This window comes from Hemicordylus capensis, chromosome 2, assembly GCF_027244095.1.
Source record: "Hemicordylus capensis ecotype Gifberg chromosome 2, rHemCap1.1.pri, whole genome shotgun sequence".
Lineage (NCBI taxonomy): Eukaryota > Metazoa > Chordata > Lepidosauria > Squamata > Cordylidae > Hemicordylus > Hemicordylus capensis.
Window position 1 is genome coordinate 264,984,375 of NC_069658.1, and position 25,802 is coordinate 265,010,176.

Sequence of the window (25,802 nt, forward strand, 5' to 3'; positions counted from 1 at the left end):
AACCAGTTGTTCCAACAGAACATTCAGGGCATTTGCATTCCATCTCAGGATCGGAACAGATTACAAATATCATTCTGAGCACATCTCTATAAGGCATTTTCCTATGTAATCAGTGTAACAACATAAGTTGTTACTTAACCGCTAATAGTACTCTTTTTCGAGGGCTCCATCCAGTCTGGTACAGAAACATTGTAGAACTTATCTAGACTCCTTAAGGGGTTGAATTTTTAGAAAAGAGGAAAATGGGAAAGCCTATTTTCCTTTTGCCCTCCTGAAACCTGCCTGAACAGCACAAGGAGAGCTTTTTAACCTCATACCATGGAACCCACCGAACCTATTCCTCACTTATATAGTATAGGCTGCTAGGAGTTCAAACAAGCCAGTTCCCTCTCTTTTCTTTCTCATTTCCAGCAGACACCATCAACATTCCATGGCGTAATTGCCCTCAATGTGCTGCAAATCCTGGACAACAGAGCACACAGATCTTTTTTGGCCTATATTTGGAGTGCTTAAAAATTCCTTTTTAATTTTAATTTACAGATTAACATGCTTCTTTATACTTGGGGAGTCCCTTAATTATGCAAAAACCACAACCTTACTTTTAGGTGGGCCCGTTTTGCTTTCCAACTGATAGGCATGAGATCACCCAAAATTACATCAGAGGAATGAGATAACAATGTATGAGAGAAAGAAATAGATGGTTTATTTATTTTCTTTACAGAGCACCTAAAGTTGCCCTCTGCATCAAGGCTAGATAGATCGCATGTAAAACATGGTAAGGAAATCCAGGATCAGAAGCTGGTTCCATTAACTGAACAACTGTTGGTGCTCCACTTTGTACTCCAACAAGGACCAGAAAATATTGTCATCATTTTTGGACACTCTGACAATCACCTTTGAGACACCAGAAGTATGGCAAGCTCCTTCCCAGAAACCCTCTTGACTGAGACTCAATGGGTGAATCTCTCCACACTGAACAGATGCCTCAGCTACACCAGGAAGCTTGAGCTTGAACTGTACCATGCAGTTGCTTGGCAGTATACCCGCAAGAGGTGCTACCAGCTCAAAACCATCCTCCCAATTTGTAAAATACTGTGGGAAAACTGGCCACTCCACACTCTTGTTTGAACAGGAGAGGAGGTAGCTGAGAGCACAGTCATAACCACCTGGCTCAGACATTTTCTTTGCCCAGATGCAAAAGGCAAAGTCCCCTGCATGGGGGAGGTGAATCTTTAATTCCACCTGGTTTCCTTGGCATGTTTTCCAGATGTGACGCCTCCTCAGTTCTTCTGGCATGCTGCTGTTATCTGTGTCCAGACTGACAAAGAAGTCCAGATCTTTACTTTGGGTGAATGTAACAAAACAGCACCCATCATCAGTGTGAATAATTGGGCCTTGAGGCAAGACCTTGAGGATCCCATTCTCCTCTGTGTACCAGCTGGGACCCACAGGATAAAAGAGTGTTTTGGGCAAGCAGATGCTTTCATCCACAGAGCAGCACTTCAGAGCATATTCTAACACATGACTGTAACTCGCCTCCTTGTCTTTGGAAGACTTGGCAAAGATACTCAAACTATGAGTCCCCGTCTGCTGGGGATAGACTTCCAGCTTCATTCCATTCCTCTGCAGCATAATTAAACAGTTTTCTTTTACCCCATTACATTTAGACAAGAAGAGCACTGGAGAACGGCTCTCAATCAAAACAGTTGCTTTGCCATTTTCTGTGAAACAATAAAGAGGTTCCTGCAGTTAGATGCTGTAAAACACATGACATGAATGACTTTCTTAATAACCTTTCAGTCACCTTGCCATGAGGGAGTTTGTCTGAAGTGAAGGGACTGTCAAAGCAGGCCAGGGATAGCACTTCTCCCTTGTACTGGTCCATACCTAACATTTCAGAAAAGCTGCCTCGTTAAAATCCCCTGAGCGTTCTTGAAAGACCCATTGAATTCAGAGCTTGTTCCATGAAGAAAGAACTATGTTCCTGGGGATGTGAGAGCTCAGCTGGCCCACCCACTGCTACTTCCAGACTATTCAAGGAATTGTGGGGGGGCGGCATTCTTCCCATGGTACAAAAACCAGTGGACCACTCCACTGCCTATAGTTGACAGGTACATGAACCATGGTAAGCAATGTGAGGTGCTCCTGTACTCAAGAGGGGGTGTTTTACTTCTACACTGCCCAGGCACTCTTTGTGTACAGGGGGATACCACCCATTTTTTCCTCCACAAGGACTATGTTCAGTGAATACCACAGAGTTCTCCTCCATTCTACTTTACTGAAAGGAAGCAGTCACTCTTGCTATAGTGAACACTGGCACCCAGTATGAAAGAATAGAGTAGGACCTACTGGGGTATCAGTTACAGTTTAGGGGGTTAACCCACTCTCACACAAACCTGAGTTCAGGAGTGTAGCCAGAGGCACTCTTAACCCCGGACTGGGGGGCGCTAGTCTATTACCTCTGTCTTGGGGGGCTTCCAAATCCTGTCTCGGGGTGGGGGGTGGGTGGGCTCCAAATCACCTACCCAGCCCCAGCACACCTGCCCTCATCTCCTCTCCCAGCATCCTGTCGGCGACTAGATGGACAGGGACAGACGACTAGATAGACAGGGACAGATTAGCCTTTTTGCTGCCCATAGGCAGAAAGGGTTTTGCTGCCCTTTTACCTTAAAAAAAAAGTCACTGTGCAGCAGCGGCAGTAGGCTGTGGGAAGGGAGAGCAAGGAGAAAGCCCCTCCCCTTGCATTTAAAAAAACCCACCACTATGCGGCAGCAGTAGTAGCTGCAGGAAAGGTGAGGGGAGCAAGGAGGGAAGAGTTCCCCTTCACCAAAACTTTTACCTTTACCCAGGGAGGGAGGGTGGGATGGGGCATGGTGGTGTGAGGAGGGGAGAGTTCCCCCTTTTACAGAGATGGAGGACAGCAAGCTCCTTCCAGCTCCCCTCCCTCATACCAAGTGACTACACAGGCCCCTCACCTCTCTGCTAAGCAGCCCGTTTCCAGCCTTTCTCCATGTAGAGGAAGCAGAAAGAGTAGAGCAGTCACTTGGGAGGAGGTAGGAGAGCTGGAAGGGGCTCACCGCCCTCCATCCAGGTAAAAGGGGGAACTCTCCCCTCCTCACCCCTACCCTACCTGCTGTCACCGCTGCCGCACCCCCTCCCTCCCTCCCTCCCTGGGTAAAGGTAAAAGTTTGGTGAAAGGGAACTCTTCCCTCCTCACCCTCACACCCAACAAATGGGCAGAAGGCCAAGAAGAAGCACTGAAAACAGGCCAGCCAGAGCTGGGGGAAAGAGAATTTTCATTCTTAAAACATGGGGGCGGGGCTCATGGCACGGGGGGGGGGGGATCTGAAGCAGTGTTCCCTCTAACAGGGATTTCCAGATGTTGTTGACTACAACTCCCAGAATCCCCAAACAAAAGCCACTGCAGCTGGGGGTTCTGGGAGTTGTAATCAACAATGTCTGGGAGACCCTGCTAGAGGGAACACTGCTCTGAAGCCCTTCAGGTCCAGGCTCCAAAATTACCTAGGTGCGCCACTGCATGTTTCTATAATTGAGCAGATGGGTTCAAAGAACCCAGCTCCACTCTTCCCTATTTTCTTCATTATGAGTTATCTGCCACAGTGTTTCTCAACCGCCAGTCTGTGAAGAGTTGAGTGCCAGTCCATGCTGGTCCATGAGAAATTACCACCACCACCCCACAAAAAAAACCAATTTCAAGCCAGTGGGGGCCGCAGCTGCTGGGAGCTCTCCGGATGTCACACACAAAGGGGGCGGGATCCAGGATCCACAGAGTCTGGGAAAACTCCCCGGAGCTCATTTCTAGGCAAGGAGCCCTCACTGCTGGGATTACGTTCATTTCGAGGAAGCAAAATGAACATTATCCCAGCAGTGAGGGCAGTCTGCCTAGAAATGAGCTCCGGAGAGCTCCCGGCGGCAGCAGTGGCCCCCACCAGCTCAAAATTGTTTGGGGGAGTGCCTGGATGGGTGGGGGTGAGAGGGGAAACCCCTTGACTAACTCCTGGTCCCGGAAACTGTGCACAAAGAATGTACCAGTCCATGACTCCAAAAAAGTTGAGAAACACTGATCTACCAGGCACATAGGCTGGAGTGGGCACTGAGCCAAATAGTTAAGGTGGGTCCCTGCCTTTGCTCCACCTCGTTCTTCAGAGAGGCATGAGGAGGGGGAGATCAAAGGGCAAGTTGTCACACAGCCCCACTTAGGGGCTGTGAAAGAACAAGGCCTAAACCTCTTCTTTTTGTAAATAAGATTCTATGTTGTAAATTGCCTTGCTAGTCTCTGTATTAAGAAAGTTGACAGTGTCAAAAGTTCATGGATGATGTCCTGTAGTTTCAGTCATGAGAGAGAACCATTTGACAGTTTGAAATTGGAGGGAAATGAGCATTTCCTTCCATGCCATCCAAGCTAGGATGGGACTGCAAAAGCAGAGGAGATGCTGCAGGGTCAGGAGGGCTGACACATACTGGGGAATTCTGTGTGTATGTTGGGGTCATGGCAGAGTGGGAGTGGGGTAGAAAACCAAGGCTGGTGGCTAACAGGCAGTCTGAGCCAAAAACCAATTAAGCAGAAGTGTGTGTGTGTGTGTGTGTGTGTAGACTTCAACAGAGTCAGATCACAGAGGGTGCTTTAATTACTAAACCCTTGGGGGAAAGGGAGGCGTGCTTCCTCTAGGAAGCCATTGTCCACAAGGAAAACACAGAAGCAAGCTGTGTGTGAACCTACACAAAAGAAAACTCGCAGTAGAGAGGGGAGGGGCTGCTTCCCTAATGCTGCAAGTTTCATTAGAAGTGGCTTCCCTCATCAGACACTCCAAACTGTGTGGGAAAGCTCCAGGGCATTTTCCAGACTACGAGATTTGCAACGCTTAAAGTGCTGCAAACTGTTACGGAATGAGGCAGTGGTTTGAAACCGTGAGTGCAGCTATTCTCAGGCTGAGTGCAGCGATTCTCAGGCAGTATTATATGCATCGTGACAAGGTCTTGCCTGTCCATGTTGCCCGTCACTGCAGCGGTTTTTCCAGGCAGGGAGCTTCCACATTCCACCTCTGGAATGCATCTGCTGGCCCCTCCTCCTCCTCAATTGTGGGTCAATGGGGTTGCGGAGGGAGAGGGGGATCGCTGACATGACAGAACTTTTAAAAATTAATATTCTCGGTGCACCTGCACAAATCTGTCAGCAGAGCGAAGTGCCGTTCCCAAACAATGCCTTTTGTCATTGCAAGACAAGCACAGATTTTAAAATAAAATAAAATCCAATGGTGGAGAAGGAGGGAGGAGGCGAAGGTGAGCTGAGTGCTTCTCCAGTGAGGGGGAGAAATTTGAAGATGCAGTGTGGGGAGCGGTGCACAGAGGAGAAACTGCACTGATATTAAGGGGCAGGCCAACAGAAAAGATTAAAGTAGGCGAGAGCTGCCATTTGGAATTCTGCTCATTTAAAAGTTCTAAAAGAGGGATACAGTCCCTTTTCTACAAATCCCATTCCTCTACTAAATAACAGCAGATGCTTTCAGGATCAGCCGCCGAAACATCGATGAATGGGCTTGCACCTTTACACAAAAACCCGTGTATACAATTTTTAAAAAAAATTAAGGAAGGGGTCAGAGAGGATTAGGAGAGGGGCAGCAAGAGCAAAAAACCAGGAGGTGGAAGGGAGATGATTCCCCCTCACCACCATAAGCAACGCCCACTGCTACCTCCAGCAGTGGTGGAAGGGAAGGGAGACTATTGTCCTCCCTGCCGTATGCAGCACCCACCGACTACCCCCTGTCATGAGAGCTAAACATTTGAAGAGGCAGGACGGGGTCAGGGAGGGTGAGGAGAGGGGCAGCAAAGAGACTATTCCCCCACGTCACCGTAAGCAGCGCCCACAGCCTCCCCTGCCTCCAGCGGGGGTGGAAGGAAAGGGAGACTATCGCCCTCCCCACTGTATGCAGTGCCTGCCGACTCCTCCCCCCGCCCCCGTCATGAGAACTAAGCATTTGAAGAGGCAAGAAGAATCAGGAAAAGTCATTTTTAAAGAAGTAGGAAAAAAATGTACATACTGTCACACGCTGCAGCGCATAAACGTTTTAAATTTTAATTGTTGAAATGTGTTAATCTTTTTATTGGTTGTTTTTATTGTCTTGGAAACCACCCCAAGAACTTGCATTTTGGGTGGTATAAAATGTGTCAAACAAACAAACAAACAAAGCCCATATCAAGCCTCCCTACTACGGAAAAATGCAGCTACTTTTCTGCAACGAATTTACAATCATGTAGGGCAAAATTGCATCATTATAATTCGAATCCAAGCATGGGAAATGTGAACGACATCCTTCTGACAACACAGTGACCGCAGTATGGAGACATGGGCAATATGGACGGGCATTTAGTGGACACGCTGCAAGTACGTTGCAGCGTGTAATCTGGAAAGCGCCCAGGCAGCTTTACTGTGGCAGGAAGTACCTAGAGTTAAGCTGTTTTGAGCACTGCACCAAGTGCTACTTTTTAAGACAAATAAATTTTGCAGTAACTGCGAATAGTCAAGAAAAAAGCTGAATTGACTGTATGAACAGCACCTTCTGTTGCCGTCCTGACATTGCTGTAAATGGTTCTCTCGTATGAAACCCCCTCAGTCTAAGTGCAGTGAAGCTGTGTTATATCACCATTTAGAAAAGCTGCTGAGGAAATCTCCACTCCCCCTTGCAAAGTACAAACACTGTCAATGCAATCTCTAAGCTAATAAAAAGGAAGAGGCGATGCTAAATGCTTCATGTTGCCTTTACCTGTTTCAATGTGTGATGTTTCTGGGGATGCTGCAATCAGTCCCACTGAATAAAATGCAGATTTATACCACACATTATGTTCAAACTGCTGTAGTGTCATAGTCTGTTTCAGAAGCTGCCACTTGTGGTCTTCTGGGAAGTGATCATTAATAAAAAGAGCAGGGTGGGTAAGGAAGTAAAACTCATTGTATCTGGAACAAGGAGAAAGCTATCTCAATCTAAGCAAAATTCTGCAATAGTTCACATCATCTCTTAAATGACCACTGGAAATAAACAGGCAGAAATACCTGCAGTTAGGCATGGAATACTTGCCTAAGTCTCTAAGGCACAGACCAGACCTCCATCAAGCAGTCCTGCCCAAGCTCCACAAAAATGATTGGGAACAGCACAAGAGTATTGCAGTATGCATGTGCTGCCCCATTTCAATGGAGCTTATGCAGGAGACCTTCCCGGTGCATTGTGTCCAACCTTTCCAAAATATGAAGTGTTTGTGTGGGGCAAACTTTCAGTCATTCTTGTCTTTGGCACGTAAATTGACCAGTGAGATTCCATCACATCATACCATCTCCTGAATATCCAATCTGACTGCACTCATGCAATGCACAAGCAATGTCTTGCTGCAGTCTCCAAGATCTCCAGATCGGCACTGATATTAAAGATGTAACATGTCTAGATTGAGTCTCCAGCCTTCTATGTTGGCATTTAAAATCCGTGATCAACTCTGCTCTCAGTCAGACTTAATTTCATAAGCTCCTGCTTATGGTGGTTGGCTCTGGCAAGTGGCCCCAGCAAACCAACAAATGATGGAAGTAGAATCTGTCTGCCCCTTTCCATCCCATCCTAGGACTAGTCTTCTTTGTACAGCCTAACAATATTCCAGGCCCATACTACTACTACAAGAAATATTTATATACAGCTTTTCAACAAAAGTTTCCCAAGTGGATTAGATAGAGAAATAATAAGTTAATTAATACCTGAAAGTGAACTGCTGACAAGAGTCATCCACACTGCCACTTCCCCAGGTGCTGTCCAAGAGGTGCCACCTTCCATCAAGATAAACAGCATTCCAGGCATGATTAGTATCCTTAAAGCCTTTTCCTGCTTTGTAGGAATACCCTTTGGCATAGCCTGACAATTGCTTACATTCTATCCCTGCAACACTGAGGGGAAGAAGGGGATTCAGAAACACCATTGCAGTCAAGGGCTGACTTGTTAATTTGTATATAGGCAGGGCTGTGTGTTTGGCATGATTACATCACACAAGTGCAGAAATGGTTATTGGGAGCAGAATGAGGCAGCCTGAGAATCTTATCTTACATTTGAAAAAAGCAAGTTTCATTCATAAGGAAGTTCCATTCTTAAGACAGGAAAGAGAGTCTTTAAAATGGTATTGGCAGTCTCTGGTAAAGAAAGAATGGAATTGGGATGAGGGTGAGGCTGGTTTCCAATGGTTGTGGGAGGGCTTCAGTGCTGTGCATTCTTTTTTTGCTTATCCCCATGACTAGAAGAGTCAGACTAAATAGTGTAAAATAAAATTTAAAAATATGCAGACTTGCTTAATTAAATCCCCATGCATTGTCACTGAGTTTGAGTTTGTATACAGTTGTCCCTTGCCAAATGCAGGTTTGCCAATCGCGGATTTGAGTATCCGCGACAGGCAAACTGTCACACACACCCCAGCCAACCACAACTTGAATATTTGCGGTTGGTGCCATTCGTTTTAATTTTCAGCCTGTTTTGGGCCAATTTCTAGGGTCACAGGGTCAATCCAAGAGTCAGAGGACCTTTACAGGGGTCAGGGGGGTATTTCAGGATGTTTGGAGTGATTTGGGTTGTTTGGGTTGATTTGCGGGGTTCAGGGGGGCATTTCAGGAGTCAGGGGACATTTTCCAGGGGTTAGGGGGGATCTTGTACCTTTTTTGTGTAGGCACTTCGGCACTCGCAATTCCCCTTACCCCCTGTTTATAATGTAATCCTATGCCTCACCAACCGCGAATTTGCCAACCACAAGGGTTTCCAGGAAAGGAACCCTCGAGCTTGGTGAGGCACAACTCTCTTTCTTTCTTTCTTTCTTTCTTTCTTTCTTTCTTTCTTTCTTTCTTTCTTTCTTTCATATACCATCCTTCCTATAGTGGCTCAGGGTGGTTTACATTAAAATCAAAAGCACATAATAAAACAATTAAATTAAAAAAACATTTAAACCAGATTAAAAATTTAAAACTAGACATCACTATAATCCAGGCTAAAAAGATGGGTCTTTAAGGCTCTGATAGGTCTTGGAGGCCTTTCGTCCTCTCATATCCCTTCCACAAACCAGGGGCAACAACAGAGAAGACCTGATCCCAGGTCACCACCAGATGAACCAGTGGCACCCAAAGACAGACCCTTCCCGATGATCTTGATGAGCAATGGGGATCCTGTAGAGAAAGGCACTCTCTCAGATAATCTGGACCTAAGCCATCCAGGGCTTTAAAGGTAATAACCAGCACTTAGTACTTTGCCCAGAAACACATATCGGCAGCCAGTACAACTGTTTAAGAACAGGCATAATGTGGTCTCTCCAGGATACCTGAGAGACCAATCTGGCTGCCACATTTTGAACTAACTGAAGTTTCCAGACTATGTACATGTATTCTCTACATAGAATGCATGGCAGGAGTCCAACCTGGAGGTTACCATTTGGTGAACCACTGTTTTCAGCTCATTCTCCTCATGGAACAGGCAGAGTTGTCAAATCAGCTGCAGCCTGTAAAAAGTGCTCCAGGCCACAGCCTCAACCGGAGGCACTGGTGAGACCCGGGTTCAAGAGCACTCCAAGACTACGGACCTATTATTTTTGGGGGAGTGTAACCTTGTCCAGAACAAGAAGTTCTATCCCGTCTTGAAGATAACAACCCCCAACAATCAGCATCTCTGTCTTGCTTGGCTTCAGCTTCAGTTTATTATCGCTCATCCAGCCCATTACTGCCTGTAGGCAGACATTTAAGGGGCTAACACCATTTCCTAATATTGATGACAAGGAGAAATAGATGTGTGCTTCTTTAGCACACATTCTCTTGAACATCTTATCAACCGATTAAAATCTGTAATTTTACCAAATGCATATAGAGCATAGAATTTAGCTTTTTTTGGCCTTAGAATTTAGATAAAGTAAAGGTAAAGTGTGCTGTCGAGTCGGTGTCGACTCCTGGTGCCCACAGAGCCCTGTGGTTGTCTTTGGTAGAATACAGGAGGGGTTTACCATTGCCTCTTCCCGTGCAGTATGAGATGTTGCCTTTCGGCATCTTCCCATATCGCTGCTGCCCGATATAGGTGTTTCCCATAGTCTGGGGAACATACCAGTGGGGATTCCAACCGGCAACCTCTGACTTGCTAATCAAGTCATTTTCCCACTGCGCCATTAGGTGGCTTTAGAATTTAGATACTTTGATGCATATTATATATTATATATTATATTACTGTTGAGTTAATAAGCACTAAATTTATACTATTCTTTTTTTATTAACAGCAGCCTTTTGGCATCAAGTGTATGGAGTTCTGTCTGCAGCTTTAAAGCTGAGAGAGAGAGAGAGAGAGAGAGAGAGAGAGAGAGAGAACAGCATTTCCCCCCATAACCTTCTTCATAAGTTACAGGTAAATCCTGGGTACTTCTGAAAAAATGGTGCAAATGTAGGGAAATGATTAATGTGATTGATCTGAAGATTTGACTGGGCAATTCTAGGATTACTCCATCAGACACACTGCCAATTACCTGCACATTTTTTCAAAGAGTGAAGCATATCCAGAACAAACACTCTTTCGTGACTGAAGGACATCGGCAGGCTTGCAAGATACTGTGGCTTTATTATGGTAGCCTTCTACATCATATTCTGAAGAGATAAAGAGGTTTGTGAGACGTCAGCCCTGAAGCCTGATTTACACAATCATTAAGGTCCTGCAACAACACACTTGGGTTGAAAAAATTTACTACTGAATCTGACTGATTAATCCATTTATTTATTAAACACAGTTGGAGAAGGGAAAGTAGAGGGGTTTCCCCCCCCCCTCTCAAAGCTGCCTTTTATGAAAGGGTGGTCCATAATGATGGTGTTTTACTGGAAAGTGTCTTTGTCTTCCTCTTCATTAAGGCAGTGCTTCTGAAAGTAATTTGCTACTTAATATATTATTTGTATTATTTAGAGATCAAAAATAATAATTTTCATTGAATTTCTTCCAAGAGTGTTTCCAGACGAAGAAACACTCTCTTTTAAAAAGGAAGTTCTTACTGTTTTTTCTACTCGCCATCCAGATAACTTCCTTGGCCATCATGCAATTTTGTACTCCCATCTGCTGGCCATTTGCAGCTAATCTGTGATGAGAATTGAGGTTTTGTTTTTTTTTAAATTAAATTCTATTTATTAAAGGTAGAGCAATACATAGTATATCACAGATCATAGAATACATTTTTTTTTTAAAAAAAACCCTCTTACACATTAGCTTCCTAGAGATCAGTTCTCAATTATTATTAAAGATGTTACCAATCCAAAACATTAACCCAAACAAATCTCAGTACTTTATGGAAAAGCACACATATTTCCATATCTGAAAGAATTGAGATTTTTGAGACAGTCTCAAAAAACATGATTCTCAAAATCAATTTGCAGCAAGTGGCCAGCAGATGGCGCTGTGAAATTGCACGGCAGCCAAGAATGTCATCAGGATATCAAGTAGAAAAGCAGTAGGAACTCCATTTTAAAATGGAGTGTTTCTTGGAAACATCCTTGGATAAGCTCAATGAAAATTATTGTTTTTGTCCTCTAAATAATATCATGTAGCAAACCTAGCATCAGTATCACTGGTCCACAGTGGCTCCTATCCAGGGTAATGTGTGCAGAGGTGCAGCTATGTAATTTTGGACCAGGCAAGTCCAAGTAATTTAGGTGCAGGTAATTTTGGAACCTGGACCTAATAGGTTTGCTGTCCACCTCCCCTGAAAAATAAGCATCCTTTCCGGCTCTATCCAACCCCAGCACAGCATCCCTCCAGTGGCTGTTGCTGGTATCTGCCTTATGTGCAGACCTTTTGAATCAAAAACTAACTTGAGCACAGTGCATTTGTGGTTTTTTAAAGTTGTTTGCTTATTCAGATCTAAGTGTTACTTGCACTTTTCCTAGGGTGTGAAGTACTCTATGGACAGAGATAGATAACTCTTTCTCGAAGCTTTACTACAGTAAGGAAAAATTCATTTAAAATGACAGGATTGGCCAATTTCCTTGAAATAAAAATACACAGAGTCCTGCCATCTTGGACTACATGTGTGCCCAGTCTCAGAACTCTTAAGCCCAGCCATTCTGCATATGTAAAGGGCTGGGCAAAGTGGGAGGCATGTTGTTGAGATGTGCACAAACCAAGGGTCGTGCACAGATCGAGCTGAACCCAGTTCAGACTTGGTCTAAACCAGTTCAGTGGCACCAGGGTGCGGGGGGAGCAGGATCTTTTAAAAGGGGGAGACCAGGTCTTTATCTGCTCTCTGTCACTGCATGCAGCTTCCTGCGCAGGGATGCACATGGTATCCACACATGCGCAGGCACCATATGTGTGGTCAGCAACACCATGATGACCACGCAAATTGCACCTATGCATGTGTGGATGCCATCTGCATCCTAGCACCACGCACAGTCGGGTTCTTGGGAAGAGCACCGTTGCAGCAGGAAGTTGAATGCGGTGGCGGAGAGTAGGTAAGAACCGGCTCTCCTTTTTAAAGATCCCACTTGCCACTCCCCCCTCAACAGCGCCAAATCAGTTTGGACCTTGTCTAACCCAGTTCAGCTCCGAACCTGTGAACAAACCTTGGTTCATGCACATCCCTAGGATGTTGCACTTTTTTATGAAGGCAAAGGGTGGATTCCATCACATGAGGGTAGAATAATGGTCCAAGGGAAGGCTTCAGTTCCAGAAGTTTTTGTAATTTTCTACCAAGAAAAAACCAGTATAAGACTGACTTTTTTGAAGTTTTTTTTTCAAATTCAAAAAATCATTAAAAACCAATGGATTGACCAATATAATTCAAAATCAATACACATAGAGTCCTGCTAACCTGTCCTACATCTGAACCCAATTCCAGAACTCTAGGACAAGCCATTCCAGGAATATAAAAGGGAGTAAAAAGGGGTGAAATGTACCCTTATTTATGAAGGTAATGGGCAGATTCCTCCACGTAGGGGTGGAATGATGGCCCTGGTGTGGGGGGTGGAGTCCTTCAGTTCTAGAAGTTTTTTGTAATTTTCTGCTATGAAACAAACCACTGACCTTTTTGAAGTGTTTTTTTAATTCAAAAAATCATTGAAAATAAATGAATCAACTGATCTGCTTGAAAATCAATACACAGAGTCCAGTCACTCTGTCCAATATCTGTGCCAAATTTCAGAACTCTAGGCCAAGCCATTCCAAAAATATAAAAGGGACCATCTTTTCTCTTCGGGAAAGTCATGAGGCCCTCTAGGAGAGTGGGCATGGGGACCTGGGTCCCCTAGTCCATGCCTAATGGTGCCCCTAATTATGTGCAAGAGAAGCTCCCAGGGCTTGCTATGGAAGGAACAAGCTGATGTGTGCACCTTCCATAGTTGGTGATAGGAGCCCTACCTCTGTCAGAAACCTCATGTTTGAGATGGGAATGCCTCTCAAATTATCCTGCCTTAGTAGGGCAATCAAAAATACTATCTGGTTCAAATCAACAGCTGAAGCCCACAACAGTAGCATCATCTAGTTAGGGAGATATTTTGAACTTATTTTATTTGTTTGTTAAACATATTTATATATGGCCCAAAACATATCTGTGTGGTTTACAATTAAAATCATTTAAACATAAAATCACTAACATTAAAATCAGTTAAAACCCAATTAAAAAATTAACCTATAAGTCTAATTAAAAGCCTAGGTGAATAAATATGACTTCAGTGCCTTCTTAAAAGCTGACAGAGATGGGGAGGCTCTTATTTCAGCAAGGAGCTCATTCCAAAGCCCAGGGGCAGCAACAGAGAAGGCCCATTCCTGAGTAGCCGCCAGATGGGTTGGTGGCAACCATAGATGAACCTCTCCAGATGATCTTAACAGGTAGTGGGGCTCATGGGGAAGAAGACATTCTCTAAAATACCCAGGGCCTACTCTGTTTAGGGTTTTATAGGTAATAACCAGCACCTTGTATTTTGCACCTTGTATTTTTTGGAAATGTATCAGCAGCCAGTGTAGTTCTTTCAACACAGGAGTAATATGGTCTCTCCTAGATGACCCAGAGAACAACCTGGCCACCGCATTCTGTACCAACGGCAGTTTCCAGACTACGTACAAAGGGCAGCCCCACATAGAGCGCATTGCAGAAGTTCAGTCTGGACGTTACCAGCATATGTACCACCGTTCTGAGGTTGTTCATCTCAAGAAACAGACGCAGCTGGAGTATCAGCCAAAGCTGATAGAAAGCACCTCTGGCCACCACCTCAACCTGGGGCACTAGGGAGAGGTTCGGATCCAGAAGCACCCCCACACTGCATACCTGTTCCTTCCAGAGGAGCAAGACCCCATCCAGAACCAGCAGATCAAAATCATCACCTGAGTTCCAAACACACACAATAATTACCTCTGTCTTATCTGGATTCAGCCTCAGTTGTTATCCCTTATCTAGCCCATCACAGACTCCTGGCAGGCATTTAGGGAGGTTATGCCTTCTCCTGATGATGTTGACATGGAGAAATAGCTTTGGGTGTCATCAGCATATTGATAACACCCTGCACCAAATCTCCTGATGATCTCTCCCCAGCAGTTTCATGTAGATATTAAACAACATTGGAGACAAAATGGAGCCCTGAGAGACACCATACGAAATTCAGATTTTAAGGAACAACTGTCTCCAAGAGACACCATCTGGAATCTGCCCATAATGTAGGAGCTGAACCACTGCAAAGCAGTGCCTTCCACCCCCAACCCCCTCAGACATTCCAGAAGGATCAATAGTATCAAAGGCCACCGAGAGATCCAAAAGGACCAACCAAGTCACACTCCCACTGTCAGTTCGCAATTGGAGATCATCCATCAGGTTGACCAAGGCACTCTCCAGCCCATATCCTTCCCAAAAGCCAGTTTTAAATGGGTCTAGAATAAATGATTGCCTCCTTAAGACAAGGAGGCATGCTGCCCTCCCTCAGAGAAGCATTTATAATCTCTACCAGGCCCTACAACAGCCTCCCTGCCAGATAGCATTAGCCATGTCAGGCAAGGATCAAGAGGGCAGGTGGTAGGCCACACCATTCCAAGCAGCTTGTCCACATCCTTAGGAGTCACGAACTGAAACTGATTCAGGGCCATACATAATAGGAGCTGCTTGACACCTCGGCATCAGACACTATAAAAATTGTGGAGTTTGAATCTAAGTCGGCCCAAATACGAAATATTTTATGGTATTTGCTCTACAGAAGAACAGCACCAAGAACCACGACCAGTACAGGGGTTCCTCCTGGTGTGTGGGGTTTCATTTTCAGCCTTGTTTTCAGGATTGTCCACTTCTGGAAGGACCCTTGTGCCTTTGACAACTGCACAACAGCAGTAGTTCAATAGTGAAGCTCCTGCTCCAGCATGGAGGTGCAGCAATGGAAAAGCTTCACAAAGTGAATGGCTGTCTGTCAAAAGTTTGGAGTGTCTGCCATGAAAAAAGGTGGACGCTCTACTTACCCATATTATGGCAAGTCCACATCCAAATGGCTCGGACCTTCTCCAGGTCACTCTGGGTTTCTTGGAGCAGGACGCTTACCAGGTTTTCCACGCTGTTCCAAACACTCACCTGTTTTGAAAAAAGTAAATAGATTTAGTAGACTTACATATGGAGGAGAGCTATCCACTCTAGGGCTGCGACCTGATCTGATTAAAGAAATCCTACAATTCTCTTGGCATATGAGAGAGGGAATGATGGTTTAAGTCAGTGTAAATCTGTAGTGTGAATATGAAGGAAGGAAAGAAGGCAGAAACCCCTGCTATTGCCATGGTTGTGTTAACTCAGTCCACTTTGACTTTTGATTTTACTTTTGAATGTACTGTATAAACAAAGCAGCAATTGAAGTCATGTTGTCCCAGAAGGGGTATGTAACCAGTCCTTCCATGATGTTTATTTATTTAGAGGCACTCCCAGCAGAGTGCCTCCTCCTTCAGAGATTAGGAAGGTGATGACTTGGGACAGGGTCTTTTTTCAGTGGCAGGGACAGTTTCTCCAGAGAGGTCTGACTGTCCTCTGCGTTATTTTCTTTCATGCATCAGATGATTTTAGTACCTCAGGCTTTTCCTTCCTTAGAATAATAAATATACAGTATTTAATATACTATGCTGCAATTCTGTATTAATTATTGCTGCTGACACCTGATGCTGTTTTTGATTGTTTTAATGGTGTGCTAACTTTTCTTGCAAGACACCTTAGCCACCAAGTAGAGATATCAATGTGTGGTGTTTTTTTTTAAAAAAAAACACATATATAAATATAACCATGGTCCCTTGGTTCATAATATTTCTATTGTGCTTGATGTGGACAAAATAAGTTGCCTCATGTCACTAGAGCAAACTTGGAGGTCGTCATCAAATTCCAGATCTACGTGGAACATCTCAGTGGATTCCACACAGGACTGTATATCACAATAAGATATTACTTATCTTCAGTGCATAGGCATCCAGTTTCTTAAAGTGTTGCAAGTCTATTGACACTGATTTCAGGCTGGACCTATCCCATGGATAAACTGGAAACAAATGTAGAACAGTTATTCCAGAAACTGCAAATCCAGGGAAACCAACTCATCAGTGGAGAAAATGGAAACTTTGAAATGACTATAAGCTTCCATTTTCAGACGTTCTGGAATGGAACAGTCTTTACTTCATTACTTTTATTTTAATTTTCAGGAAAGCCCATTTTTAATAAGCTAGGTAGGAGTCCAAGTCTAGGTAAATTAATGGGAAAGGAGCCTAAGATGGGTTGGAGCTCCTCAGGGACATATTTGTATGTTGCACAGAGTGTTTCCAGGGAAAGGAGAGACTGGTGAAAATACACACTCAAGCACTGTAGCCATTGCACACATGTGCCACTGTGTCTAGTTCTAGGAAGTGCACTTTAAGAAGGATGAAGAGAAACTGAAACAGATTCAGAGGAGGGTAACAAAGATGGTCAGAGATGGGGGAGGGGGGGAAGTCCTATGAAAAATGGTTGAGGGAACAAGTATGTTTCATTCGGAGAAGACAATGACCTTGCTGGTTTCCTACTGGAAATTTTTTTTTTAAAAATGTGACTTGACAAGAGCCTTGTCAACAAGTATGGTTTCCACTGATGCCAGGTGAAGTTGATGCTTTCTTGGCTACTATGATGAATATATGACCTTATCCATATAAAGCATGTGCTCTACTATTGAGCTACAGACCTTCTCTTTTGAGTTCATTCAAAAACACCAGAGGTAGAGAGGGAAGACTCTTGAGCCCAGTGGGAAGCCCTGGCACATGAATTGTTTAAGTCACGAGCCAAAAGTTGCTAGTTGTGTTTCCAAGATATGCCATATGCCTCTGCTCTTGGACAGCAGTAGTTACACTTGTCCCTCAGGGTGGGGAGGGCGGGCAGCTTGGAGAGAAGAAAGAGACTGAGAGCTACCAATCCTCTCCATTTTGTCTGCACTGAACTACTGGGCCTCAGTGCTGCCATTTTACCTCCTGTCACACTCCAACCTGCTGCCTAATAAGGAGAAGGGGGACTGTTTGCCTAGAAGAGAAAGAGAAAAGAAGCTGACATTCTCTCCATGTGTCTGTGTCAGAGGCTGGGCCTCAGGATGGTTGCTTGGTTCTCTCCACACTCCAGCTCTTTGCCTCTTAAGGGAAAGCGAAGCAGCTTGCTCAGGAAAAGAGAGAGTCAGGGAACTGCTACCCTTTTCCTTTTTGTTTTTACCTGAATTAATAGGCCTCAGTACTGCTTTCTTGGCCTTGCCACACTCCCCCCTATGACACATCAGGAGAACAAGAGGTAGCAGCTGGTTCAGGAGAGATGGGAAACTGAAAGAAAGCTGCCACATTTCCCCAATGCTTCTGCTCTGCTTCTGTGAAGTCATGAGGGAGAAAATAAGAGAGAGCAACAATCGTGCTGGTAACAGTGCTGAGGTAAAAAAAAAAAGTGGGGACAGGAAACGGGAGAGAGAGAGAGATCCCTCATGGAACCCTTTTGGGATATTACTTAAAACACATTATCCTCACTGCTGAAGAGATATGGAAACTGGTGAACCAGTAGTGGAGTGCTGTGGTTCTGAAGGGCAATTCTTATTTATCTCCTCTTTGACATTCAAAATAGTGTTCACCTGTTGTGAGGCACTGATGAATGCAACAAATGAATTGATGTGACCAAACAACTGCTTTACCTTGTTCATGGCACTGGGGCTACGGGGAGAATCAGAGCAAATAGTGGCACTCAACAGCCAACTTTGCTTCAGTGTCAGCTAGAAGGGTAAGAAACCAAGTTCAGGAACCCAGATAGAGGAGGACAAGTCTTCTTCTCATACTCTGTTCCTCAGACTTTGAGGGTGGTAGACAATAAGTTCATGGCCCAAGTTCCTGACTGAAATTTTTTTCCCCCTGAAAAAGAAATAAGTTGCTGAAGTAAAATTCAAATTGTGTTGCAATTGCGCAGACACAAGTGATACCTGCCAACCAGGCAAGGCCGGTCTGGGAGCTGAGGGAAATGCTTCCCCTTGGTGGTCTTCTTGCTGGTGGATCTTGCCTGTCAGCCAAGAGAAGGTACTTCTCAGAAGTAAAGACTGCCCCATTCCAGAACTACTGGGGAAGGAGAAGGGCCCACATTGTGATTTAAAGTATCTGATGTGAAGAACCCACACAATTCAAACCCAAAGCCCATAAAAAGGCCCCCAAGAAGCAGGGATATGTCATTTTCACCACTGCCACTCTGGCTTTTTCTACCCAGGGCTGGAGACAGAGTGCTAGGCTAGATGGACCTTTGATTTCATGCAGCTAACAATTCCACAAAGCATTGCATGAGCTGAACCAATCTGGTGAAGTTTAGAACCAGCAGAGAAGCCCCTTGTCATGGCCCAGGGTTTGGGCCATGATCCAGGGGTGTAACTATAATAGGGGAAGGGGAGAAGTTATCTGGGGGCCCACTGACATGGCCCCCCCCCCGAGGCAAGTCACATCACTGATTCCCCCAGCTGCACACCCGCTCGGGCTTCCTTCAGTTGTATTTCTCCTCCGAAACTGATGTGAGTGTTAAGACCTGGAGCTACCAGAACAGCAGGTCTTTCTCTAGTACCATTAAATGACTTGCATCGTCCACAATTTACAAAACCTTAAAAAAATTATTTAGGATGATGTTCTATTGTGGCACATAGGTTGTGTATATATAAATTTTACTATGCTTTTTGTTACCACTATTCAGCCTCATATAAGATTTCTTTACTTCATGAGCTGAACTTCAGTGAGGGGGCACCCATTTTAAAATCTTGTCTCTGGGCCCACTCCAACCTTGCTACGCCACTGCCATGATCCCTCTGCTATCAGATTACAAAGAGGATGGGGGAGGATTGGGATCAGGAATCATCCCTGGAGAGAGCTGCAGAAGTTGCCTCCTTGGCAGAAGTTCCCATGGGACCGAGAGGAGGAACCTCAGAAACCAGCGGTGCCTTTACCTACTCTGCCTGAGGAGGTACCCTGGTCTCCCTCCTCTGACTTGGAGAACTCCTCGGCAGTGCAGGAGAACATCCCTCTGCTACCACACACCACATTCAGGGGCAGGAGGAGGGTCCCCAGATCCACCCAAGCCAGCACCCGAAGAACAGGCCGCAGCCCCTTTAAGTCTCAACAGTCTTTCTCAGAGAGGGCGGAGCCTGAGGCACCAATCTGACTGCAGAACTAGTTCCGCTTTGAGTCCAGACCTTTCCCTGGTCGATGTTCCAAGCCTGCTGCTTTTGGTAGCCTATTATTTATTTATTTATTTATTTATTTATTTACATACACACAGTCAGACAGGTGTTATTGACTGGTTTATCCAGATATCGAGTCCTTCCCAAGGACCTGGGATGGCTGAATTTTATTGTCAATGTTGTTGCTGCTGTTATAGATATTGTCGCAGAATATAAGCTATTCCCAGGAAAGTTGCTTTTTGTAATTGGCTGGTGGTGATTTCTGTGGCCCCTATGGTGTTGAGGTGCTCTTCAAGGTCTTTTGGAATTGCTCCTAGGGCACCAATTACCACTGGGATTATTTGGGTCTTTTTCTGCCACAGCCTTTCAATTTCAATTTGTAGATCTTTGTATTTGGTGATTTTCTCTATTTCTTTTTCTTCTATTCTGCTATCCCCTGGTATTGCTATGTTGATTATTTTGACTTGTTTTTCTTTCTTCTCGACTACAGTTATATCTGGTGTATTGTGTGGCAGATGTTTGTTTGTAGTCAGAAGTCCCATAATATTTTTGCATCTTCATTTTCTTCAACTTTTTTAATTTTATGGTCCCACCAATTTTTAGCTACAGGTAGCTTATATTTTTTGCAGATGTTCCAGTGTATCATCCCTGCTACCTTGTCATGCCTTTGTTTGTAGTCAGTCTGTGTGATCTTTTGACAACAGCTGATCAGGTGGTCCACTGTTTCATCTGCTTCTTTACAAAGGCGGCACTTTCTGTTTGTTGTTGACTTTTCGACTTTTGCTCTTATTGCATTTGTTCTTAGTGCCTGTTCTTGTGCAGCCAGTATTAAACCCTCTGTTTCTTTCTTCAAGTTGCCATTCTTAAGCCATTGCCAGGTCTTGGTGATGTCATTTTCCACTTATATTGTGCAAATATTGACCATGCAGTGGCTTATTTTTCCATTTTTCTGCTCGGTTCCTGACTTGTTCTTTCTTGTAGGCCTGCTTTGCTTCATTGGTGTTGAATAGTTTCTCATTATTGACCATTTTAAGTGCATCTTCTTCACTGTCCTTGATATATTCTTCAAGGCCTCTTTTCTCCTCCTCTGCTGTTTTGATGGACTTGCAGCATTCCTCTTCCACCTGAGCTGCGAGGGAGGTATAGCCTATCTACATCACTGCGGTGATGATGATGATGATGATGATGATGATGATGATGATGATGATGGATTCAATTTCTGTACCACCCTTCCAAAAATAGGGCAGTTTACACAGAGAAATAATACATATATAAGATGGATCCCTGTCCCAAAAGGGCTCACATTCTAAAAAGAAACATGATAGACACCAGCAACAGTCCCTGGAGGTACTGTGCTAGGGGTGGATAGGGCCAGTTACTCTCCCCCTGCTAAATAAAGAGAATCGCCACATTAAAAGGTGCCTCTTTGCCAAGTTAGCACGGGTTATCTAGTTGACTGGCTCTGCAAACCACCTCCACAGTGAGCTGATTTGTGACATTGATCTCTTGTTAACTGACCTGGACTACTGCTGAGTTCAGCCAGTATCTTTCTCAGGGATCAGCCTGGAACAGGATATCCCTTCATCTTGAAGACCTTTGCTTTAAAATAAGAGCTTTCATGCCTGGCCTCTCTACCATTCCATTCTTCTCATGTCTGTTGGCCAGAGAGCACAATATCCAGGCACCTTAGTGGGACATAAACTGAGAACTTATTTTGAGGATTATACTTGTAGTATAGCAGTGATATAAAGGTGCAGAGCAGCTGATACACAGTATATAAGGCTTGTCCCTAGAAGATCTTCACAGGTAAGGTGGGGCTTGCTTGCACAGCCCTCAGGGACATATTTTCATGTGGCACAGAGTGCTTCTGGGGGAAGGTGAGGTTTTTGAAATTCAACACACACATGCACACAAGTTATGATGCTGTGTTAGTGGAACTCTTCAGAAGCACCAGCACTTCTCCTGTAGCACTGGCTCCTTGTTAGGATGTTTGCCAGAATCTGCAAAAGCGAACACTTTTGATGAGCTGTGGATGAGGGTGGCTGTATATGGAAATATGAGCACATGTGACATGTCTTACTGATCTCTCAGCTCCATCATCTGCCTTGGGATTGTTTTTAATGAAAGGCGGTATCTAAATTTAACAATAAATAAAAATAAAACAATAAATGAAATATACCCAAAGGGCATTTCTGCTGTCAGACAGTTACTCACCCACTTGGATCATGGCTATGCTGAATGTACTGGAGTACAATTGGGAGGAAGTGCTCATGGCCCCACCACTAACAGAGATCTGGGTAGCAGGGACTAGAGACAGGACCTTTCTGGTTATGGCCGCTCTGCTTTCAAACGCCCTCACTGAAGAGCTTTGCCATGCTTCCTCCATGTTTTTAAAAAACAATTAAAAATATGTCTTTTAAAAGAGACTATTAAATGTTTTATCTGCTGCTTATACAGGTAGGTTTTTTAGTTTTTATGGTTCTTAATTTTTCGCTTTTTAAATAACTTTTAATTTGAAACTTTTTTAAAAAATGTAATTTTAAATGTCATTTTAGCCTGGTCTTTTAACTTATTTAACTTAACTTGTTTAATTTTATTAATCTTTTATTTCACTTTGTATCTATTTTATTAATGTTGTGAGCCGCCCCAAGCAGTAATGTACTTATTTTAAATAATAAATAAGTGAACATTTTTTTTCAACCATCCAGATGCCTTAAGCCTTTGCTAGAAGAATTTATTATTTATTTGTTCAATTTCTATACTGCCCTTCCAAAAATGGCTCAGGATTTACATTACATTTACATCAAAAAAGGCGGTTTACATTAAAACAACACAATTAAAAACAATTAACAGTTAAAAACAGAGATTATAAAACACCATAAACACCATAAAACAATTAACAATTAAAACATTCAAAACAGTTTAAAAACCCTGGAAAACTAGCTTACAACAGATTAAAAACATTTACAACAATTTAAAAACCCTGGAAGGCCAGGACAAACGTGAAGGCCAATAATTAATTCAAATTATGGATTTCTGCAGGGATTGCATTCCACAGCGCAGGAGAAACTACAGAGAAGGCCCGCCTCTCAGTCGCCACCAGACGCACCGGTGGTAGCTGGAGACAGACCTCCTCAGATGACCTTTACATGTGGTGAGGATCATGCAGAAGAAGGCACTCTCTAAGGTAACCTGGACCTAAGCCATTCAGGGTTTAAAGGTAATGACCAGCATTTTGTATTTTGCCCAGAAACATATTGGCAGCCTGTGCAACTGTTTCAAAACAGGCATAATATGGTCTCTCCGGGTTGCCCCAGAGACCAATCTGGCTGCTGCATTTTGAACTAAATGAAGTTTCCAAACTATGTACAAAGGCAGCCCCATGTAGAGTGCATTGCAATAGTCAAGCCTGGAGGTTACCAGCTGATGCACCACTGTTTTGAGGTTGTCTTCTTCAAGGAATAGTCGCAGCTTGCTATCAGCTGCCAAAGCTGATAGCAAGCACTCCTGGCCATAGCCTCTACCTGAGCTACCAGGGTGAGGCCCAGAGGCGTAACTAGGGAAAATAGCACCTAGGGCAAGCACTGAAATTGCGCCCCTGTCCAGACAGGAATGATGGGACTTGTAGTCAACAATATCTGGAAATCCCTGTTAAAAGGAACACTGTACCATCTAGACATGGTTGTTGATCAGAACCTGAAAACATGAGCCATCTCTGTAAAAGATTTAGAACAACAGTCAGGAGTTATGCGAGGATTCCAAGTGTCATTTTCTCTGTCTCATCTCATTCTTTTTAAAAAACATGACTTTGTCCTAGAGAGGATCACCTGCCCAAATAGCCACTAGCAAAATAGGGGAAGAAGAAGGTGGTGGTGGTGGTGGTGGTGGTGGTGGTGGTGGTGGTGTCTATAAACCAGTGAATGATTCCTGCCAGCCTTTGTCTTATGATGAATGTTGGCTCATGATGGGGTATATGTGCATTCACCACACCAGTGCTTACTTTGACACCAAGAGGGAGGAGGATACATTAGTTTGCCACACTAGACAGAGGAATTTGCAACAGGAGCAGACAGCCAAGTTCTGCCAGGGCCAAAACCAGCCCCTGCCAGACTAAGAAATCATTGTAATTTGCCCCTTCCTGTCAAAAGCAGTGTGCTGTTCTTTTATTATTGACTCTAACTCTCAAATATCCCAGTCATGGATGGAAAATTCAGGGTCAATTTACAAGAGACACATTTTCTACATGGAAGTTTCTTCTGTGCAGGTGTTGTGCAGAAACCCATGTGTAGTGACCGCCAGGGGCATAGCAAGGTTGGAATGGACCAAGATGAGATTTTAAAATGGGCCCCCAGCCCCTCAAAGTCCAGGGCCTCCACACATCCCAGGCCCCCAAGGATTTAAGTCTGATATTTCAAAATAGGTATGCTGCCTGGAAATACATTTCACTGAATACACACATGCACACTTCACAGTATATAGTGATATACATTGAGTACTATATATTTGTGCTACTTTTAATGCCTAGAACACACTAGCAACGCTAATTATTAAAATGGCCCCCTCGCTGCAGATTAGCAAAGGAGACTTTCAACCATGCAGGGTGAGCCTATGTATGTTTTCTCTGAATTCTGAACAAATTCAGTAAAGTTTGATTCCAGGAGATTTTTCACACGAGGCTTTTAAAGCGCTTTAACACACATCTCCTCTGGAATGGAGGTGCTGCATTCACATGTTGGCCAGATTTATCCTGAAGTCCCTGCAAGTTATTGGAGAGCAGTTCACACACAAGAAAAATAAAATAAAATAAAAGCACAACACATGCTTCACAGTTCTCACTCAGACCTTCTGGGTTGCAAAACAACTTGAACATAAGTGCATTTATAAATGAATGAATGAAAGAATGAATCCTCTCTAATAAAACGCTTGGTGTCCGTCCGTGGACGGACACCAAGCGTGTGTTCGTGCCTCCCTTGCCGGTTCTGGGCATGTGCGGAGCGCATGCCCAGAACAGGCCGCGGCAGAAACGAAGGCAGGGAACAGGCGGCCATGTTGGGTGGCCAGAAGCAGCCGCCCCGAAGAAGCCAGTGAAGCCCGGCCGAGGTGGCGGCGAAGCCGCCGCCGAGGCCTGGGGGCGCCAACACGGACGGGCGTCTGGGAGACCTTGGGCCACTTGCCACAGCCGATAACCGCCCTCCCAGCTGCCCGACTTCCCCTTCCCCGCACCCCCCCAAAGGAATAAGGGCCTCTGCGGCCGCCGCAGCCAAAAACCGCCCTCCCAGCTGCCCGAGCCCTCCTCACCCGAGTCAACCCACAACAGCCGGGAGAAGGGAAAGCATGTTTTTCAAAGGTAAAGAGAGGAGTTCGCGAACAGAGCTCCTCTCTGTGCTAAGCCTCTTCCCGAACTGGTGCTTGGGCGGCGAAGGACGCAATGTCTTCCCGAACTGGTGCTTGGGCGGTGAAGAACGCAATGTCCTTCGCCGCCCAAGCACCAGTTCGGGAAGAGGCTTAGCACAGAGAGGAGCTCTGTTCACGAGCTCCTCTCTTTACCTTTGAAAAACATGCTTTCCCTTCTCCCGGCTGTTGTGGGCTGACTCGGGTGAGGAGGGCTTGGGCAGCTGGGAGGGCGGGAGGGCAGTTTTTGGCTGCGGCGGCGGCAGCCACAGAGGCCCTTATTCCTTTGGGGGGGCGTGGGGAAGGGGAAGTCGGGCAGCTGGGAGGGCGGAAGGGCGAATTTGGGCCCCTTCCCTTCCTAGCACCCGTTATTCAACGGGCTAAAATTTACTTGTCAATAAATATCTGTTCCAGAAGTTTTTGTAATTTTCTGACATGAAACAAGCCACTTATAGGCCTTAGATAGTTTTTGTTTTTAAAGCCAGCACATTTTTCAGTCTGTTTTAAATTAAATATTCAGAGACTTCTCAGTCTCGCCCCACCACCCACATCAAAGCCCTATGGCAAGCAGATCCCTATATATGGGGGTAACCACAAAAAGGAATTCACAGCCTACCTGCAAAAGCTGTGCTGGATGGTCTGGTCTGCTGCAGGGAGCTCTGCCAGCCTCCTTCCAGGCTTGCTGGGGCCTGCCGAGTTCAGGCTTCAGGGAGGC

The 25,802-nt window shown here is 44.7% G+C and overlaps 1 protein-coding gene across 1 annotated transcript; it reads right to left on the reverse strand.

Annotated features, from left to right (window-relative positions):
• Positions 1–681: 681 nt before the first annotated feature.
• Positions 682–25,770, reverse strand: LOC128347910 (kyphoscoliosis peptidase-like; the record flags this gene model as incomplete). The annotated part of the gene is made up of 7 exons (XM_053303231.1): positions 682–1,721; positions 6,783–6,973; positions 7,757–7,942; positions 10,534–10,651; positions 15,483–15,591; positions 16,449–16,531; positions 25,704–25,770. Coding segments are annotated over 7 exons (1,668 nt in total), but the record flags the coding sequence as incomplete, so codon positions are not given.
• Positions 25,771–25,802: the final 32 nt, after the last annotated feature.